Source organism: Lepisma saccharinum, chromosome 8 (genome assembly GCF_977018435.1).
Source record: "Lepisma saccharinum chromosome 8, izLepSacc3.1, whole genome shotgun sequence".
In the NCBI taxonomy this organism is placed as follows: domain Eukaryota; kingdom Metazoa; phylum Arthropoda; class Insecta; order Zygentoma; family Lepismatidae; genus Lepisma; species Lepisma saccharinum.
Window position 1 is genome coordinate 6,541,198 of NC_139236.1, and position 23,347 is coordinate 6,564,544.

Consider the following 23,347-nt stretch of genomic DNA (forward strand, 5'->3'; position numbering starts at 1 on the left):
ATTTCAGGCATATTTCAAATATTTTCGTGAAAATATTTAGTTCCTCATAACAAACAGTGTTTGCAAATAGCGCGGAAGTTAATTTTTTAGCTCTACGTGCTACGAAACTTACGTTTTTTATGAAATGAAAATTCCTTGCGTAACGTCAAAAAGGTTTTCAGAACTTCTATGATGGCGAATGATGGATTCATGTCACAGGCGCAAGTCTGAAGATTTCAGATCATAGATATTGAATGCTTTCGTATGTGCCCTGCATGGGTTTCAGGTTGACAGTGTTGCTTCTTAGACTCTGAAATACGGGACGATTCCAATCATTGCACTACGATTGCAATACGATAGAGATTCGAACGAGTTTGAGCGAGTGAAAGTGCTCCAATGCAGTACTCTAGCAGAGACGTTCAGTTTATTATTTCGTTATTAAATATATACAAAGAATTATTAAAGAAATACATCAAAAAAGGCATGACTTTATTGAATTAAATCAATTGGATACCTTATCTGAAATGTAGAAGGAAATGGTTCGTACTTTGGCCTAAAACCAGCAGTACTAGTTCATATATATTTAAGTTTGTCACTTCCATACATGATTGGATCTCTAATTTCCTCCCTTCTTATTTATTAAAAGAATAGGCGCGCAAAGATAAAGTGAACTTTATCCGAAAATATAACAAGCTATGTAATTATGCCCTCTTCTTCAAATTCTGAAATTATTTTACTTCCCTTGCCTACAGCCACTGTCCCTTAATCCTGGATTACAGAAAGAACAAGACACTTTGAGTGTCCAATCTACAACTTTAAACCACAGTACGCGGAACAAGGTACTTGGCTCTTCGCCAACGGGTAGTTATATTTGAAAATAAACGCGTCCCTTAATCCCCTCGGTCTCCGATTAAAAAGTCGCTCCATCTCAGCTCAAAAGATATTCCTCTAAAGAAATAACAAAATCCCCCAGAAACTAGATTCTCGCATTTCGCCAAACGAATCAAAAATTGCGTGGATTATGAATGCATGCCATAGATATCCATAAAACTAGCTACAGCCACTCTACCCAAAAAAAGTAAGAATGTCAACCCAAGCTCCTTCATCGGATCCCTTTATATAAGCGATTCGAAAACAGACCAGTAAACTGGAATTTCCCATCCCCTAAAAGGTTTGAAGGGACAAGATCTTTAAATTTACTACCTTCTGTACACAGTCAAAGTCCAGCCATGTAACACGTTACTTAGGAAACCACTAAGTACTACGTCTAGTTGGCTTCAGTTTTTAACTCGCTTTGACTCTTTTTGCACCGAGGTGCCTAGTCGGTTGCACGGTGCAACACCAAGTCGTCTAGTTCGTTGATTTGGAGTCAAGTAGTGTATTTGGTGTCTGCACCACCTTCCGAACCGGTGCAAGTGTGGTGTATGGTCACGTGGTGCGTGCTAACTAATCAAATGACCGTTTAAAGCAGCAGACAGGCATTTGTTGAATCTTCTGAACTTCAAAACCGCTTTCCGTCTAGTTGGTTGAACGTCATTTCATTGCACCACCCTTACACTGCATGCACCTGCACTGCACCGAGTGTCAAAAAGTGCAGCCAACTAGACGGGGCTAATAAAAGGCATGACTGTGACTAAACGGAAAAAAATAACAACATTGAACATGCATAAAAACTAATAAAGAAAGGATCATGTGGTGATTCTGTCATTACAACGTTACTATTGATTTGTTGTTTTAAGTCCAGTTTATGCACAGAAAAATTAATCGGTACTGGACCTACAGTTTAAGGTGGGATCCGAACCACTGTGCCATGTGCCACCAACGGGTATCGAACCCGGGACCCCTTGATTACAAGGCATCGACCTTATCAATAAAAGGGGAAGCTCTTTTACAACGTTACGAGTAAACAGAGTGTTATCTATGCACAGCACGTCCGCTTTTTTTCAGTAACTGATTTCACGATTAACCAAAGTAGCAGAAAAGCTACCTAAAATGAACTAAATCAATCAATCAATTAAGAAACTGATGAGGAGGAAAAAGTGTCCTATTTGTAAAACTGGAAAGTATTACTATTCTTGTCGATACTTTATTTTCTTGCTATGGGTTATCCGTTTTAAAAAATTACAAGAACTTCTTTCTACAGAACAATTCCATAAATTTTGTTGTGGAATCATGAGCTTCCATAGGAAAATTTGTCCAAGGGGTTGGGGATAGAAAAGCTATAAAAACAGTTGTTCTTATTTTTATATACGTATATATACACCCCCCCCCCACACACACACACATATATATATATATATTGTACTTTCTAAGATACTGATATTTGACCCTTGTTGCTGCGTAGGGCTGAGGGTGTTCTTTTCACTTTTTGCAGATTAGCACAACGGATAAATTATCTAATTTTCCTGTGTAATTATCCTACAAGGTGATGCTTTTAACAGTGCACAGTTACAGTTTGCGTTTTATCTTTTTCACGATAATTACGATACATGTTTATTTTTTCACTATCATTCGTTAATTAGGTTATATTGTGTCTTCTTGAATTTGAGAGTTGTTCATTTTGTGCTTCTCGCCATTGTAAATTTTGCTGATACGTATTCCAGTTTCGCGATGAATTTATCCGGGGAATATTCCTTTCTTGCTTATACAGGCTGAGCCATGGGAAAAGTTGCAATCCTACACAAATGAAAGGGCGGCGACACCTGTCTCGTCCAAGCAGGACACAAAGATCTGCAATTTAGTTAGCCACGAGTCGTTGGTCAATGCAGGTACGCATTTAGCCTGTGGAGGCCTACGTGTGTGGGATTCGCCAGACGTGGAGCATGAGCTGCGTCGTGGTTTCCCATTGCCAAATTCCAGACAGAAAAAAACTATATCCAGGTTTGGAAATAGTGGCGTCAAACGGGCTCTTCCACCGATAGGAAGCACAAGGGTTCCAAACGACAGAACGGTAACCCGAAAATGTCCATCGAGGCCATGCGAATCTTCAGCATAGTCCGTAACGTCCGTTCCTTCGCGATGTAAGGACACTTCACATTAGTCGCGATTCACTTCGTTTCACTGCAAAATGTTATTTAGAGTCCCACCACAGATAAAAGTATTGTAATGTCCCAGCACTTTGCTCTCCCCATGACCCTAAGCAAAAAGTGAGAGTAGCGCCTCCCAGCGGACAGTTCCAGAACTTCTTGCAGACAGTAACTCATTGCGCAGAAGGTTTGTTGCCTGAGTTCAATATCTGCTTACAATACGTTTATCTGTGGTTCCACCCACCCAAATGGCAATTTCTGCAACGGTGACGGTCAGGAGATAAGGTTATGCCGATGTGGGAAATTAAAAGAAAAACCCGTGGCGCAACAGCCCGTGAGGGGTAGGGCCTACCTACCGACTGCCGGCCTCATTTCCCACATGCCGAGGTGGGAGATCATCCAACCAGTTATGGAATGACGTGTGGTCAGCACGACGAACCACAGTCGTTGCTGTAGGTTTCCGTGACCGGGTTACGCTACTCATTCGCAGCTCCCCAATTTCCTCACGATGGTGGGTGGCCACCGGTCACATACACAGGCCGAAATCTCATGAGAGAAGTTGTTACGCTTCCCCCAGGAGACTCAAACATGCGCTGATCCCGTAGCCCGAGCCCAAAGTCTGATGTCTTAGACCGAACGGCCACGGTGTAGGACACGTGGGTAATTTTCTCGGTGTTATTTTCAAAGTATACGTAGATATCATGTTTGGTGCTGGTTTCTAGACATGGTGTTTGGTGGATCCACGATCGCAATGTGCCTGTACTGCACAGCTATCAACATATATTTGTGGATCTAACTACATTCTTTATCATCGACTTTTTCTGTTGTACTATTTCCTGTGGGTCATTCTGTACGGGTGTAAATTTGGCTAAAGTCCACCTTGGACATTAATCAGTTTCACAATTGACTCCACCATCTGAGACAACTTTTTCGAAGGCGAGGAGCTGCAGGGAGATCGAAATTTGCATTTCTTTGGGCGACAGTTTGGAAAAAAACTATAAACTGAAAATAAAATAAAAGAACAGTAGGAAGGCAGGAACGAAAGACATGTTTGCAAGAAGAAAATCGAAGTTAACGAGGTCAGCTTCCAAGCTAGAGAGAGAGAGCGACCTCTTGGGTGCAATAGCGGCAGACGTCCCCCGTCTGTCAAAAGGAGGAAGCAGTAAGTTGGTTCCCGATCTCTATCTTGGCAGGTTGCACTCAGATTGGTCCCCAAAGAGAAGTTAACTCAAGCCATAGGCTTCACTGGCTCGTCACTACAATCTGCTAGTGATGGACTTTGAATAATGACAGCATTTCTTCATTGGCCTTCTCTGGCCTCGTCAAAGTATCACTTGAATGGGACACTGGATTGAATGGAACTCAGCTGTGTGTTTTAAAAAGAACATTTCCGCCTGATTTCCACACAGATTTACGAGGTCTGGTGCGTAAGTCAAATATATGCTTTCTCAAAGTTAAACGGTGGTACCATAGTATGATCGGAGAACATGATACACGTAGTTTGTGGACAAGTCACTCGATGGTAGTGTGATGAATGGTTATTGTACAAAGGGTAATGGTAATTATTTGAGTCAACCGTCGTTCCACGTCGTGAACGGCGTTCGTGTGTCAAAATATACGTTCTTCTGGGAAAATGCCAGAGAATGCCACACGAACTGTGGAACCTGTGAGGAATAGTGTCCTACCGTAATATGCACTTAGTTAGTTCTTGTAATATGTGTTAATGTATGAGACTTGTAAACACATGTGGCACGACTCTATCCTTAAGGATGTTTTGCTCGCTTCCCTATCCTACACCTGCTACACATGCTCTGCATTGTTCATACATTCCACAGTACCATATATTGCCCCTTCCATTTGAACACTTAGGTCCCGCACGACACAATCACATGGCTTCAAGTATTACAGTAATACTAATACTATTACTTACTATTTATGAAATGAAAAAGTAAGTATTTTGTGTGAGGACAAGCTACGTTTCTTTTTCTCCTGTAAGGACATAAATTAAAATAAAGTAAAAGCAGACAAATATTTCTCTTCTCGTTTTTAGTAGTATTATATATAACTTAATACACTAATATTGCCTGCAAGTACGAGAGGCTAATCAATACATTTTGATAAGCGTAACGATCTGAAATGTGTATATGCAGTGGTGGGGAGGAAGTGTATTGTACTTTGTCTGTAGAGAGATAATGCAAATGGGGCAATTACAAAAAAGCTTTTATCAGTTTTCTCGCAGTGATAATTTGAGTACTTGCTATTTCACATTAATTTTCTACTTTTCCAACTTTAATTGCAACGATAAAAATGATGTACTCGGAATTTGAACTCAAGATCTATTTTCGTGTGGTATTTTGTGCATAGGCCCAACCAGAACGTTTTTTGATTTGATTTGATTGATTTGATTGATTTAGTTTATTTTACTTCGCGTTTTGTGCCTCTTGGCTAATTTGCGAAGATGGGGATGAGTGCTGAAATGATGAAATTGATGAATGGACATTCACAAACAACCAAGCCCGACCGGGATTCGAACTCGGGACCCTTGGCGTCGTAGAGAACGTTTTTTGACTGAGGTAAGGTACTGAAAAGTATTTTGAATGTCCAAATTGGCAGGACAATGGGGCAAATAATAATAATGAATTATTATTTGAAGAGAAGTAAGTTTAATGGGGGGGGGGGGTTAATAACGCGTGGCTCAACAGTTCATTGAGGGCTCGGGTATATCTACCGACTGCTGACCTCACTCCCACCTGAGCCTACTCACTCATTCACCTGAGGTCGGAGATCAACCGACCAGTTACGAGGTGACGTCTGGTCACCACGACGAACCCCTATTCGTTGTTGCAGACTTTCATGAGCGAGTTACGCTACTTCCTTAGTAGCTCCCGGATTTCCTCACGATGGTGGTTGGCCAGTAGTCCAGACCGAAATCTCAGGAGAGAAGATGTTACGCTACCCCCAGGAGACTCGAACCTGCGTGCGTCCCGTAGCTGGAGCTCAAAGCATGACACCTTAGACCGCACGGCCACGGTTCGGGGCTCAAAAGGGATTATGACCCCCATAACACATATATAAATTATTTCCTCTGTATTGAGACCACACTTCATTGGGAGGCAGGATGCACAATGCCATAAATATTACCCGTAATCAGTTGTTACCCCAAGTGTCGAAGACATCGCACGTCACTAGGTATTAATAGTTGTTGAAATAACGATAGTCAACACGGACGGGCCTCCCCGGTGGCGCAATGGTAGCGTCCTCGCCTTGTAATCAATGGGTCCCGGGAGGCAGATAGTGGTTCGGATCCCACTTTAACCCTAGAACACTACCGTGTTCCAATATTACAGTGTAACTAACGCTACGTAAATTTTACGTACACGAAGGAATCGATATTTAAAACAACCTGTACATCATGAAAACAAAATGACGGTTCTTTGTGAACATTATATTTTTTTTATTTTCCTTATATTGGAGTTTTATTTTTCATTTTAAAATGTATAAACATGGTTTTAATAAACATAGAATATTTTAAGAGAAAGTCTTGATTGACAAGCCCGTTCGTACATTAAGAATGAAGGCGAAAAGTTCAAACAATGAAAAGCAAACAATAGTAATATACATAACGCTGTAAATAAGGAACGAATGTAATTTTAAAGTCTTACAAGAAAATAGTGCATGGTTCTAAACTTTTGTTTTCAAAATCTAACTATCCAAATCCAATTTACAAATGCCAAAATTACGTGAAAGATTTTTCTCGTTTTACTACTGCTACGTAAAATTGACGTACAGTGCACAACATAACAAACCAAATCGAGACGATTAGCGCTTGCACCCTCCTTACCACAGTGCTGCCTTATGTACGACAGACAGGCGGAGGGATGAGTGGGTCCGAGGTGGGAGGTAAGGGAGGGATTTGAGCGCAAAACATACGTAAATTTACGTACGGTAGTGTTCTATGTTTAAATTGTAGGTCCAGTCTCAATTAGCCTTACTATGCATAAAATGGAATTTAAAACACCAACTCAACCAACCAACTCAATACGGACGGTCGCGCATGGAAACAAACATAGTAGTTTTCCAGCATTTGATTATTTTTATCCTAAAAATCACCTCTCATGGCCGCGTTTTTTCAACTGTTCAAACTGTTAAAGGTTAAGTGCCCCGAGCGTTGCTACCAGAAAAGCACACGGTATTGACATTCAAACAGTTCTAAATTATCGGCATCAGCATCGCTATAAAAAAATCTTGATAGGAGGTTAGAGCTTAAATAGAATGAAAAAACTTTGTAACTGTGTGATTCCATAGGAGCAGCATTAATTGGTTCCCATCCATTATATCTGGTATAGTTAAAGGGGTCTCTATTCAGTCTGGAAAGTATATTTAAATATAACTTTTATTTCACGAATGTTGTTAACCCTTTCACCACCAGGCACATCACGTATGAAGTGTTGACAGAATGGTCCTGCAGACCAAGCACATCGCGTATGATGTGTTCGTAGTGTATTGCTTTCTTTGTGAACCTAAACGTGGGTATCTGGTTTGAGGCAGGGAAATGGGAAATTATTTCTGGGACGCTCTACCGTGAAAGCTCTATTGTTGCCTTCCGTAATAACCAGCCGGTGTGTGAAACAATGGCGCCCCTTATGACCATATACGGAAAAAAGCAATGAGCGTTTGTTGTGCCTATTTGTTGAGAGTTGAAGAAGGACGCTTGATTTCTTTCATTCCGAAAGTAGGTTCTTTTACTGATTCTAGTGATTCAGACTATATTCCGGAGAATTCTGGAGCCTCTACAACATCTGACGTATCTTCGGAAGATGAGGAAGACACACCATTATAATTTGATGGGTGGAAAGTTTTACCAGATCCAACCGAATACACTCATCTGTGTAACATGAAGATTTTTAAAACTGAGTATAATTTTCACCCTGTTATTGACTGGAAAGAGTTTCAATCTCTTCTACAATGCTTTGAGGCATTTGTAGACAAGAAAGTGATATCAAGTTTATGTTAGTGGACGAACGAGCGTGCAGGTATGTACTGCAATGAAAATTTGTGTACAAACTTTACTGTGCATGGTCTGAAGTGGAAAGAGGTACAGAATGGTGAAATGTATGTTTTTATTTCTTTGCTATTGGTGATGGGAATAAACCGCATTCCTGAGATAAAAGACTACTGGTCCAAAGACATGTGTTTTGGTGGTCCAGGAATTTTTACAGCAGAAATTATAAGCAGGAACAGATTTCTTCAAATACTGAAATTCATTCGTTTCTCCAAGCCACAGCGTTACAGAAAGGACTCCCCAATGACAAGACTCGCAATGTTTACAGCTTCACTGAAAGAAAAGTGCACGCTATCGGTATTCGTGGTTCAAAAAACTTGGCTTTAATTTGATCCAACGCATGATCCTGAATGCCAGGGTTTTGTACATGAAGTCTACAGGCCAGAATGTAAGTTTCCTCCATTTAGTAAAGAATTATGCAAGCAATTTCTGGAAAAATATTCTTCAGGTTATGCAATAATAACAAATACATGTGTTCAAATAAACCAACATAAAACAGCATAACACATGATGAATGATCTTCCGAAGCGTGGCACTTTGCGCAGGCAGCAGAAAGAATGCAGAGTGTGCAGATCATTACTTGGCAAGCGAAAGATGACTGTGAAGTGCTGTGTAACCTGCAGTGATGTACCTGGTTTGTGCTCTCCAGAACACTTTGCTAAGTACCATAAGGACATGAAGAAATAGAAAGTTCATTTCGACCTGCTGTACTATTATGTACTTGTTTTATGTCACACCATTAAGCCTTGTTTCCATTATTATGAAAAAATATAAATATGCTGACCAAGGCAGTAATTTATTTTATTAAAAACATAAGACTTTTGTACTTGATACAGAGTCTGATGAAGACCTTGCTAGAAGGTTGAAACGTTACGTTTAGTTTATGTTTTTAATAAAATAAATTACTGCCTTGGTCAGCATATTTATATTTTTTGTTTTATGTATTATATTTATTATGTTATCCATATAACAATGTCAAATTTACAAAATTTGTAGCTACAAGTGAATAAGACACAGTATGTAATACAATGCATTTCTTTTATGCATTATATATAGCCGTGGGCTAGGAGAGGCCAACCCCCCCCCCCCCAACCTGACATTAGCCCCCCCCCAAACGCATGCGACATATACACAAAATAATTTAGTAAAGAGAAACTGCACAAAAATATAAAAATTATCATTAAACTTTCATGTTTTACTCTTGTGTGTGGTTTGGCAGTCACACAAGGAAGAGATTTCAAATTATGTTTCGATAGACTACAATAAAAGTTAAAGTGCATGTACATTTTACGGTACCATATGTTCCGGACAAGTTTTCAAAGAAAATATAGCACCGGCATTTCTTTTGATCTTCCACCTTGGAGCGCATGGTAAACATTGTGTTTATCCAGTGTTTGCATAAATGTAGCCTTTCAACAATGAGTTCCTTCCTACTACAATTGTGTTTTTCTGAACATGAAAAAGAGAAGCCGTCATCATTGGAGAGATACACTTGAATAGAATAGCAGTTTTGATAGGGAAACTATTGACAGCTCAAATAAGTGAAGTTAGTTCCATTGGATCTGTATTACGTTCGTGTGGCGATAATGTAGAAGCGATTCAATCGCGTGAAATCGATTTATTAAATGATGATCACTACAGTTCATTAGTGAAATTACTCCTTTCGAAGCTTTTTGAGCACGTTGCACCGCGTCATGAATATGTATGTAGACGGGCGGGATTTCTTTGGATTTTCCATTGTACGAGCCAGGTTCATTTGAACGTTGTGTTAAACTCTCTTTGTGACGGGTGAATCTTGTAGACCGCTTGTAAGAATGCTGCTAAAGTAATCTCAGGTCTCTCTTGGAGTCGCAGAATATATTACTTCTCGATGTAAGAAGAAATTTATTCGTTGTTACAAGTAACGCACATGAAGATTATCGTGGAATAATACATGCTTATGTTGGTTATAGGTGTAACAACAAGAAATCTTAATCATCTTTTGGAGATTGGAAATTATCGGAAAACCATTTTTTGATGTTGTGCTCACACTGTTTGAGAAGCAGTGGCACAACCACAAGGAGACACAAGAGGTCCCCTCAATTTCAAATTTTATACAAATAAAAATTCTTGTAGATTAGGCACACACAGGAAATATATATAAAATTTATTTCGTAATTTTTTTTTTCGGTTCGCTCGCATTCTCGTCAAGCCCTAGCTAGGGGGCGACAGGAGTCGGTGCTTGGAAGTGAACGATCTAAATGAAAAATGTAAAAGAGAATGCCATGGTCCCCCCATGAAATTATTTGCGCCCTATTAAATCAATATTGTTTTCAGTTTGCAAGAAATGTGGATCTAAAGATTATCTTGCTCACTTCGCTTACAATGTGATTCTTTTTGTAATGCATTGTAAATTATCAGAGAGAGAATTAAGATCAACTATGTACTTCAGACTGTTGCTGCTGAACAGTTGTTTCGAGGAAAAGGCTGGAGGAATCCTGTGCACGTCCATGCTATTAATAACATTTTAAAGTATGCCTTCTTCATTCTAAAGAATGTTCTCTAATAAATTTTCAACCATCTGTAATAGTGTATTTATTCCTTTTAACAAAAGTGATACTCGATGGCAACGCAATGTGGATATGATGTGAGGGTTATCTCTCTCTCAAGGAGAATGCCATTGATGATTTTTGTAATGATAATGGCATGAATAATTTAGCCCCCTCCCCCAAGTCGACGGGTGAAACTCCGCCTATGTCTATATGGTTAACAAAACGATACAAATAACTAGGTTCATAGTGAAATCAACCCGTAAACTAATTGTATACTAACTCGCATTAACATAATCCTTTAAAATCAGTGTTGCCGCCTCAAAAAAACACAATTTTAAATTCACACATTAGTCCAACATGAAACTAACAATGTACGTAAGTCACTTGGAATAGAAATGGGACACTTTCACATGTACCTTGCTATGAAGGCCACTTTCCTGCCATCAACTACAATAACTCACCCATACGATGGCCTCTGATAACATCTTCACAAAAAATGGAACAACGAAAATTAAATTTATTTTCCTTTATAAAGATATCAAACTAAAAAAAATAGTCAGAGACGAGTTCTAGTAACTAAAGGATAAAATTGGATTGTTATTTACAAATACAGAAAGCAGAAAGTGCAAATTTCCAAATTATTACCCTAGCAACTATTCTACAAACGACAATCGTCACTAAATTGCCATACCAACGAATCAACTATCTCCACATGTATAGTGGATGAAATTGGCACTATGAAAAGGAAAAACAAGCAGCGTTATGTGTGGAAAGTACTTGAATGAGTGACAGTCTAGTCTACCGAATCAAAACATTTCAATTATTGTTAATTAAAAGTTTACTACATAATACTCGTCATGTTCGGAGTAAATTACATTAGGACTTTTGCTCCTGCTACCTCGTCCTAAGGCAATACGTGGCGACAGAAATGTAACATACAATGTTTCAAGATTACCATACTCGTTTTGGTGAACGTTGCGTCATCGGTCCACAACACCCTGTTCTCAAAATTCGGGATAGTTTCCATCTGATGCAAAAACCATTGGCAAAACACCACGTGGGCCAAAGTCCTGAGGTAAAAAGTCTTGTACCTTTGGAGTTTGAAAGGGTACATCCCCTCTTCGGACAGGACGAGCCAAACATTAACAAGGGAGGTTTTGTGGGCACTGGTGTGTACTGGTGTCAGGACGATCCCTGACAGCATTTAACACCACATCCCCACACACTTCGTGGTCTTCCAAATCCTCGACGGGGTGGTAGCACTGATCCTGTGTCCGGAAGTCGAGTATGCACTCTTTGAAAGAGGGTGTGCGACGGCAGACTCCTATTTGAAAAACGTTCCCCACACAAACTCCGTGCTTCATGGCTATTACTTCCTGTCTCGCCATAAATGAGATGCATGTCTGCCAGCTCGTCTGCGGTGTATGCAGCCATCCCTATTGCTGGATATCTCCCGACCCGCAGACGACGAACACTAGTGCACCGTACACGATGGGCCGTGCCTATCGATAACACCTAGCAGTGCCTATTGCGAGGTTTGCCCAATTCGACAAGCTCACATCCTTCCACTCGTACGCATTCAACCGCAAACGTGTGATGGTAACCTGATGCGCGGTGATGCTGATATCGCAGTACGTGAAGCACGAATGGCAGCGACCGGTGCTTTCCTGCCGGAAGAAAAATACTGTGTTAGCGCCCCTAGCGGGAAAGGCCAAAGTCAAGGTCACGCTTTGGCCTTTCTACACGTGGGTACGTACAAATATCGACAACACAACATCGCGACCAAAAACATCGCACACATTAAATCGCCCGGGTCGCCCACGCAAAAGGTCCTTTCTACTGTTACGCGGCCGATCCTAATGCTGCCAAGGGAAGTGGGGAGCTGGGAAGCGACCAATCTAGCACGATAAGAAACGCAGCAGCCAGTAGAACAAGGTTCACGTGGGAGTTCCTCCCCTCGACGTCGTGTCTCTCGGCGCCACTGCTGTTGTCTGGTTGGTCTGCGGTGTAATCCCCGCTCCCCACTTCCCTTTCCAGAACTAAAACCGGCCGCCGTAAGAGTGGAAAAGACCTATAATCACTCCATAAAAGCCTTCCCTTCCCCCATGACTTCAACAAACCCATTCGCTTCTTTTGGGGAATCCTTTGCGCATCAACTTCACACATCTGCCAATTGCTTTTTTTAATAGAGCATGTCGAATTTCCTTGTGGAACGTCCTTCGCCACGGTCATATGGTTGGCCGTTGTGCCATTTTCTTGTAAACATAATTTTCGCACTTTTTCCCACTTCAATAAATCCGAATGGGTGCCGTTTCCGGCATTTCGTCACATGAACTTCTGTCTCTCTTTTCACTTGTAGAATCACCTCATACGCGTTGGAAACGAACTTTAGAAACACCCTGTATCTATATTAAGACACAACAACTTTTCAAACAAAAGAAATATGTATCAGTGTTGCAACACCTTTTTTTTACCAATAAGTTCATGATAATTGTGAATGTAAGTATTGGACAGTCACAACCCAAGTAACACGACAGCCGTGCGATAAGGAATAAAAGAGACAAAAATATAAATTAATTGCAACCAAGACATGGAGATAAGGCCACAATATGAACTAGAAGGTAGGAGAACGAGGTTGTCGAAACTTCGAAATAACATAACCCGCCATGATAAGTCTTGATCTTTATGTAACAAGACACATCGGCTTTTCACTCGTGTTTCCAGCCATTCGTCCAGCCGACTTAGTTTTCACTCCTTGGTTAAAGACAATGCTGTCTGAGAATTTTTACGGAATCTTAGAAGAGTGTGAGGTTTTCACTTAAACCCAACCAGAACCTTCCGTTTCGTCATCACCAGTCAGTAATTAAGATGAGTCCGAGTTTTCACCCGAGCATCTGATTCATACCGCTAATAAAGTTATGTTTAAATTACAGGATTCTGCTACATCAGCGCATAAGTAAGGCTGTACATCCAAAGAGTGCATTCTTGTTGAAGAGCGGTAGGAGCTCGGAGAACCAATACAATCCCAGAGGCGGAGATAAAAACAGAAATTACTGTAAAGAAAAAGATTGATAATTGTTTGAATATGTTTGAGACAGAGCAGATAAATTTCAACCTGTATCAGATTCTGACAACGAACAAGATGTTAAATTCAGTCTCCAAATCAAATCCGACAAAAAAATAACGATGCCTGTAGGGTCCAAAGGAGCCAGACACGGGTACATGATAACCAAGGTCCTGAAATCATCGCTTCCCTGCATGATCTTCAGAAGCAAGTTTCCAATGGCTAACCTAACCCATGCAGGAAAGCGAATATTTAATGATGTATTTTTTTTTTTTTTTTTTTTTTTTCAGGTACGTTGTAATCACCTCTACCATAGAATGTGGCAGTGTAATAAAACCTATGTTTTCCTTCGATGTTGCTAACACAATGGTTCATTCTTTGGTTACCAAGTATTTCAAATTGCATGCGAATGTCCAGTCGATTCATACAACGATTAATATCAATTTTAAAGCCTCGAAATGCTTTTCTGGGCCAACAACATGGTTTTGAAATGAAACATGACTTTCTGCTGTGGATTCGAGGGACATCATGTGTAAACAGCAGCCGTATCACTGAACCAGATAATTTCCTCCCATTGTTCAACGCTCGTTTCATCGAGAAACAACAGAGCCAGTTGCTACAACAAATACATTTCCATCTTTTCCATTCCAGCGACCCATGTGATGTCTGGAACCCTGGGATTAATTGTATGTTGACACATTAATTTGCTTTTTCTAACAGCCAGGTTTGTGCATGTAAGTTAGATGAATAACACTTATAACATTTTTTACTATTTTTATTGTTTACCAACACTGTTGAAAATTTTCAAGAGGTGTGTATGCGATATGAAATGGTAAATTAGGGCAGGAAGTATCAATGGACTGGTTAAGTGGTGACGTCAGTGGCAACCGATGTTCCGTATATATGTTTCCAAACAAAACTTTCAACCATCTTGCTATTATCTGTTAGTCAGAGTGAAGGGTTGGCAAGGTAATTTACTCGTTACGTTTTTTACGTAAGTTACTCGTAATTTACTAGTAATTCACGTCGCGTAGAAAACCAGTTTTTAACGCAGATGTAAAAAAAAAATTTCGTACTTTATACATTTTAAACTTTAATTTTCTTACACACGTCAGCTAAAAATCATTATTTGAATATTGTTTATACAGCCACCTCACGGCCTCAACCTCACTAACAGATTTTTAAAAATAGAATTGTGCATTCACATATTTAAAAAAATCCAGAAACCTCTTCATATACGTCTTGCACTAGTACTTGTATTTATAACATATGCTATGTAACGACAATCAGAAAGATATAACTTTTGTTACAGTGACAGCAGTTAGCAAGTGAAATAGTCGGGTATATCGCCATCACTGTAAAGATTAGATTATTTATTTATTTATTTATTTATTTATTTATTCAAAGTTTCAGATACAGCACTTTTACACTGAAAACTCTAACAAATAACAAGAACAAGTCAAGGTGGTTTAAGGTAAAAACAAGAAAAGTTAAATATAAACATAAGGCATAAACAAGGAAACAAACAAAGATTTACATATTCATTTTTAGGGAAGATCGGAAAATGCTTTCAGGGGCAAAAATGTCAATGTTTATGGGTAAATTATTGTAGAACTGGGGCAGCCTGTGGAATAGAGCGCGCTGTATAAGAGAAAGCCTAGCTGTGGAGGTGTGGAACAATTCAGTGTTTCGGGTCGATCGAGAGGGAACTCTGAAGTTGAATTCTGTAAGAAGAGATTCAGATCTTAATTTCCCATTGATGATTTTATAGAAAAAATTCATATCGGCCATATCGCGTCGGGTCTGCAGTAACTGAATGTTCAAAGTAGTCAGGATGTCAGGTTTCTGAAGATGCCGCAAAGAAGGAATTCTATGACGAACAATGGCGGTAAAGAAGCTGAGGACGGAATCCATGCCAGAAAGATTTGTATTGGAAGCCATGGCGCAGACTGGAGAACAGTATTCGAGAATCGGAGAAATGAATGACTTGAAAAACAGGCTAAGAGAAGTTGGAGTATCAATTTCAGTGAATCTGTAGAGGAGGCCTAAGAGGCGCATTGCACTTTTAGTTGTAGCTGCGATGTGTTCCTTAAAGTTCAGCTTTTCATCTATGATAACACCTAGATCTTTTTGGGCCGCAACTGTAGTAATATAATTGTTTTCAAGAACATAATGAGAATGTATTTTTTTCTTTTTTAAAGAGACTGTGAGGGAGGAACATTTCTGTGGGTTAAGTTGTAGATTCCACTGGTTACACCATGTGACAAGTTCGGAAAGAGCATTCTGGAGAATCACAGCATCTTGCGTGGTTGAGATTTCTTTGAAAAGTTTACAGTCGTCAGCAAACATGAGTAAATTGACAGGAAATGAGGAAAGTCTTTGAAGGAGATCGTCCATGTATAGGATGAACAAGAGAGGGCCCAAGACGCTCCCTTGTGGTACCCCAGACAGGACAGGAAGAAAATCAGAAGAGGCGCCTGAAAGGGTGACACGCTGTGTCCGTGAGTGTAAATAATCCTGGATTAAGGAGAGAAATTTGCCATGTATGTTAAATCTAGTTCGTAATTTGTGAATAAGAAGAGCATGGTTTATTTTGTCAAAGGCTTTTGAAATATCCAAGTATATCATATCTAGCTGGGAATTTTTGGAAATAGCCCTAGTGGCATGTGAAAGGAGAACTGAAAGATTAGTCAAGCAAGAGCTACCTGGAAGAAACCCGTGTTGGGCAGTACCGATATGCGGAGACGTAAATCTGAATAATCTGTCCTTAATGATTTTTTCACAGATTATAGACAGAGGTGACAGGAGTGATATTGGTCTGTATGATGTAGCTAGCACTATTTTTATCTCCAGATTTGTGAATGGGTACAACGTTGGCTTTCTTGAACATCTGAGGAAACACGCCTTCAGAGAAGCACCTATTTAGCAAGAGAGAAAGAGAGAGGATGAGCCAAGAGTTACGGAGGAAAATCGTGGGAATTTCATCTGGTCCTAAAGAGCGGTGTATGGGTAATGAGGCAAGGAGAGATTTAACTTCATGAGAAGAGGTTTTGATAGTTGATAGAGAGTGTGAACAGACCGACTGCACGTCGGGGAGTGGGTTGGTTGAAGCATGCGAGGTGAAGTTTTCGTGAAAGAAACTGTTGAATAAGTGCACTCTTTTATCTCCACAGGCTGTTTCCGATTTGTACTTGATTTCCATGGGGACGCGTGGTTTTTGCTTTCTTGAATTTAACAAAGTAAAGAATTTCTTTGGGTTGGTAAGGCACTGTGCTGTTACGTTGTCTACGTAGTCCTTATATTTTTCTTAAGTAAATACTTGGAGTGACGTCTAATACTACAGAACGTTTGGTGTGTATGCACATTGGGGCTTTGTTTCCACAGGTTCCAGGCTTCCTTTTTGTTTTTTAGCACCAGGAGAACTTCATTGTCAAACCACAACGGATATTTTGTCGATTTCGGTTTCCTGGCCGGCACGAAGGTGAATATATAGGAAGTTTACTAATTACGAGACCAGGGGTTAATTAAGAAATAACGTAAGAAAATCGCAAATTTTAAAGGAAATACATGAAAAATTGAAGCCCTCGGAATATTGGAGGTTTTTTCCCATATATTTTATTAAAAAAATTATGACATCTTACGTACGAGGTGAAAACTGATCGTAGAAGTTTATTTTTTGTTACAGTGACAGCAGTTCTGAAATAAATTACTGATGTCAATCGTATATCGGTGTAAAGTCTATATCGATGTTCCTCTAGTAAAGTTTTTACATGTTTGTTGACAAACTATCCAACTTTTTACGTTAAATCTTCAGTAACCCCTTATCCGTGAGGAATATTAATATATCCACAAATTCTCCAGAATCTAGTCATTTCGTTTACGATGCACATCATGTATCTGTTTGCTACCCACTGTCACTGTAATACAAGTCATACCTTCGTGATCATTTTGCTATGCCGAAGCATAGGGGCGTGAAAGTTTGTTTGGAGACATACATCCGGAACACTGGCTCTGGTGAAGTCACGCTTAGCAGTCCACTGTGACCGTTCTGTATTACAGCACAAGTCGATATTTCTCGTTTTCATTGAAAATTTAAAATATATTATTCATATGTGTTGTAAACTGTAATTGTGCATGTTCAAATTGTGCATGTTTAAGTATCTGTTAAATAACGTTTGCTTTCTGTCTATGATGAGTTGAACTGTAGAACGTTCATGTGCTTGGCAACATTGACATTGTTGTAGTAACAAAAAATAACAGTTGTTGAGATATGGTTATAAAAAGTTTCTCTCAAAACGTGATATGCTGCGTTTCTTTTCGTAAATATACAGGCAACTATAAATTTATATATATATATATATATATATATATATATATATATATATATATATATATATATACTCTATGTGATCAAAAATATCCGGACACTCACTGGAATTAGGGCGTGAAGTTCGAAGCATCCTCCATCGGATGCACTGGCAATCAATACCATGTGGGTCCACCCTTGACCTTGATGACAGCCTCCACTCTCGCAGGCATACCGGCAATCAGGTGGCGAAAGGTATCTTGGGGAATGGCGGCCTATTCTTCGCGGAGTGCCGAGATGAGAAGAGCAGTGGATGTTGGTCGGCATGGTCTGGCACGAAGTCAGCGTTCCAAAACATCCCAGAGATGTTCAATGGGATTCAAATCGGAGCTTTGCGCAGGCCAGGCCATAAGTGGGACGTTGTTCTCTTGAAACCACTGTCCCACATGGCCCACAGTGTGAACGGGTGCATCGTCATGTTGAAACACGCAATCATCATCCAGGAACTGTCCTTCGATGATAGGCAGCATGAACGTTTGTAAAATGTCAACGTAATGATGTGCCGTGACAGTACCATGCAAAGCAACGAGGGGACCAAGCCCCTTCCAGGAAAACATGCCCATACTCTCAACCCACCTCCACCGAATTTCACTGTCGGCACAACACAGGATGATAAATGTCGTTCATGAGGCATTTTCCACACTCACACACAACCATAAGATTGCCACATAGTATAACGCGATTCGTCACTCCGCATCACTGATTTCCACTGTTCTAATGAACAGTGTCCCCTCTCCTTACACCATGCAAGGCGGCGCTTCGCGTTTCATTGGGTGATGTGGGGCTTATGGGCAGCCACTCGTGAATGGTAACCGAGTCGTCATACCTCACGTCGCACAGTCATGCAACTAGGATTACATCCTGCCCTGGTTTGGAATTCCTGTGTGATGGTGGCGATCGCTGATTGCCGGTTCTCTCGTACTACCCTATTCAACACTCGGCGGATTCTGTCTGTCAACATGGGCGCTCGGCCAAAACGTTTTGCGGTTGTACACGTCCCATTATGTTTCCACTTTACTGTCACATCGGCGACAGTGGATTTCGGGCTGTTTAGGAGGGTGGATATCTCGCGCACTGACTTGTTACTCCTGTGGCACCCAATCACTTCACCACGTTCGAAGTCTGTAAGTTCCTTCGACCGACCCATTCTGCTGTCTCGTGCATTATGCTCCCTGTAGTGGTCCCTTGCTTGCCTCACCTCACTGTAGATTGCACCACAGAGTGGCCTACTATGCACAACACACATTTTGACTGGTGTCCGGATATTTTTGATCACATAGAGTATATATATATATATATATATATATATATATATATATATATATATATATATATATATATATATAATCAGTCCACAGATGTTACCTTCACATTCGAAAATTCTTCAGTTTCTATCGGTACACATACTATTAATCAAGGACGTTAACAGCACACAATGTCGATTTTATATGAGTTTTTCAACATATGAACTCACTAATCATAGTTACCAACTTCTTAAGGAATCAAAACTGTACCCACATGTCAAACGAATCATCATTTTGCCTCCTGGATATCCGTGTATGCGCACACGCTCGGATGTATGTAGAGTTAATCAAAATGATCTCCGGAGTTTCAGTGATTTTGTGGATAGGACATGAAACACACAATATTTACAGGTACACTAGTTGATGGAGAAATTATCAATGTTTTTTTCGTTACAGGCTACTAGGAGCAAGATTTTGCAAAACTCGCGGCAAAGGCAAAGAGAAGGAGTCTTTACACTTTCTTCCCCGATTGAGTTTCTACGATGATGTTTTTCCAGAAACACCATGTGTCGCCATAACCTTGTGTAGAGAACTTCTCGATACTCCAAATAAACAGGAAACAGGCTACTTTGGTCACAGACACACCAGCTAGGTAGTCACAAACAATTGTCCACCTTTGAAACTTGGTAAGCACGGACATAACTCACTATTAACTGAACAGCACGACAGACAGACAGACAGACAGACCCCTACTGAGGCTTTCTATCATATAGGAAGAAACAACAAATATTGGTTTCACAAATGTTTCATACAATTTCTGAAGGCAAACGGGAGTCAATTTCATCCGTTATCATGGCGTGGTGTTTCCATGTTGTTGTTCAACCTCTGTATATACAGGGTGCGGCAGAAATAACTCCCGGATTTCATATGTAAATAACAAAGCAATGATAGATGTTATGCAAAGTTTTATTTTATAGTTGGAAAGAACAAGGTTTACCATTGTATTGCACACTTGCAAATAACAAAACGTACCACCGTGTTGCACAGTTACAACGAACAATATGTACCATTTTTTTGCCAAAATTTCCACAAGTCACCATTTTGTGTGACATTAGTTCACTTTGTTTTGAAAATGATATCGTCTAAATTCCGACCTTCGCTGTCTATGCATTTCTGAAGTCTCACCTTGAAGTTCTGCATTACCCTCCTAGTCATTCCTGGTGGTATTGCCGCGATTTCCTGTCGGATAGCATCTTTCAGCTCATTGGTTGTCCTCGGCCTTCCTATTTAAACTTTAGACTTCAGGTTCCCCCACAGAAAGAAGTCGCAGGGTGCGAGATCGGGGGAACGAGCTGGCCATAGAATGTCACCTGGAAGTGAGATCAGACGCCCTGGAAACATTTCACGTAACACGTTCATCGGTACGCGTGATGGTGCACCATCCTGTTGGAACCAGACAGAAAAATTGCCAAGTTCGTTCAATTGCGGCTGCACAACACGATTCGCCCACATCACTAGCACCGAATCAGGTAGCGGTAAATCCGGGAATTATTTCCCGGTACATATGGGAAACAAAATATTAAACCTTGCTCTTTCCAACTGTGAAATAAAATTTTGCATAACATCTATCGTTGCTTTGTTATTTACATATGAAATCCGGGAGTTATTTCTGCAGCGGCTCACTTCATTGGTGGGGAGGATCTGAAAGTCAAATTGGAGCAGCAAATCACAGACTTTTGTTTAAGAACTGCCATAAAACTAGGCATTTTAATATTAAATTTTCAGAGCAGCCGAAAAACGTGAGGAACTGCTGTGGAAATTAATAAGGCGATTACATGTGTCAGACCGTAACAAAAATTAGGAAAATTAAAATAAAGATTTTAACCATACACGCCCCCTTCGGTGGTTTCTTCTGGGGCCATTTTCGGTAAACCGTTCAGAACGCCTGGTCACTATAGTAATCAATATCATTTGACGGCATTTAACATTCCATTTCTTACAAACCAGAGATAATATTTTGGTTCTGTCTGTTTTGTTCATTCATAAACGTGAAGTCATTACATATTCGAATTTAAAAGCCGTACAAGTTCAGGAAGTTCGTGGAAAGCTAGATTTATTTTCTATTCGTTAAGAATTTTAAATCGTGTGCTTTTCAAATGCACTTAAATGTTTTTAACAATTCATAGAATGAAATCTGTTCGTTGTAGACAGTTGAAGTTCGTTTTATTTTAGATGGAATTGCTAGTGCTTTCACAAGATGTAAAGTGTTGACTTTCAACCTCGATACAGGCGCAATTAGAAGAATAAATGGTAATTTATTTAAGACATTCCATTTCGGAGAGTCCCTGCGGCTCCAACATTAATACGAAGTGAATTGAAAATTTCGAAAATGTAGCACTATGTACACTCGCCTCGCTCATGTCGCAATTTACTTCTTTACACATATGAGAAAATGACTACCAAAATTTTCTTTAAACCACCTTCAATTGTTCTTTTACCCTGGCATACACATGCTACATCTCATGTGAAAAAGCCCTTCAAGACCTTTCTTACGCCGTATGAATCACTTTGCCGAAATATTGTATTAACAAGATGAAAAAATTGTCAAAATCGCACAGTACGAGCGACATTGGACAAAAATGTTGTATGGAGAAGCGAATTGCGCCACTACTATGTGAGACGGGAAATCGTGCTAAGTACAGATGGAAACTGTTCCATAGTATATCGAAAAAGAATTACTATGTATTACGCTGTAGCAAAGAAGTACTGTTGCCATGTATCCTTAAGTTTGTTGTTTGCTTGTTTGATTTATTGATTTAAGTCCACTTTATGCACAGAAAGGCTGATCGGGACTGGACCTGCAGTTTAAAGGGGAATCCAAACCACTGTGCAATGTGCCTACACCGATATATCCTTAACTAGGCTATTGGTTCAAGCATTGGCTATGTAACCTGGTTATTTGAATTTCAGTACCACAATACACTACTCTTTGGAGAAACTATTATTTATTTATTTATTTTTTAATTCTTTAAACTTTTGCAAACATTCCGCAGAAAATATTGACAAACCGCTATCACTGTCTAAAACGTTATCCTCTTTGATCAATTTCCCATAAGAAGAAGGAGCTGGGTGACGTCATCACAAATATCGTCCATTACCAATCATCAGCGAACCAAAGAGCGGAAAATACCTAATTCTCCTTGGTTCACGGTAATGTTCAACGTGAAGTGCATTCAAAAGAGTTAAAATTTTTATAGCCGCCTTAAGTGGCTCTTTAATAGATTGGGAAGAGATCCAAGCCTATAACTCCAGTCGTATTCCTCGATTTGTGGTTGCTGATTTCGAGCTCTGGGAGAGAAGCGTTATTATTTTTGGCAGAAACTTGATTAGCATGGAAATTGCCCTCTCGATTCACGTATCTCACATGACGGAGGCTGTACGTTGAAAGGAAAACATTTGAGACCATTGATCATAGGTCAGGTGAACCTGAGAAAGTGAAACAGGAAGGGGGGGGGGGGGGGGGCAGGGCGCAATGGGGCAGGAATGTAATCCAAACCGGAAAATATTAAATGGCATGAATCTAGGGGGCGGATTTATACGCACTAAAAAACGCCAAAATATGCATGAAAATATGCATTAAAAACAGGCAAAATATGCACTATAAACTTTAAAAATGTCCTACAAATTCTGTATTACGATCTATATTTACTTCATGACTGCACCAATGTCACCCCCCCTTCCTGGAGGGCTTACAACTGTCCACATAATTCCAAGGTTTGAAGCAAATCCCACCTTAGATCCATATTTCCTGTGTAGTTGGGTAATATACCTAGTCTTACCATAAATACTGTCACAAAGTTTTAAGTAAATTGACACAAAATGCTGAGAGATATTTTAATATCCTAATAACATTACTGAAATCGATGCATGACAAATCAAAATCACAAATCATTATTCAAAATGGCTACGCTTAGCATGCACACATTTCGTAAGTCTTTGTGGCCACGCATGAATTGAATTACGCAACACATCGACTGGAAAATGAGCAACTGCCTTCAGAAGAGACCGCTTTAAA

At 39.9% G+C, this 23,347-nt stretch overlaps 1 protein-coding gene across 1 annotated transcript; it reads right to left on the bottom strand.

The window, feature by feature from the left end:
• Positions 1-18,848: 18,848 nt before the first annotated feature.
• LOC145991343 (uncharacterized) lies at positions 18,849-19,274 on the bottom strand. The gene has a single exon (XM_083127344.1). The coding sequence runs from the start codon at positions 19,272-19,274 to the stop codon at positions 18,849-18,851; it is 426 nt and encodes a 141-aa protein (XP_082983470.1).
• Positions 19,275-23,347: the final 4,073 nt, after the last annotated feature.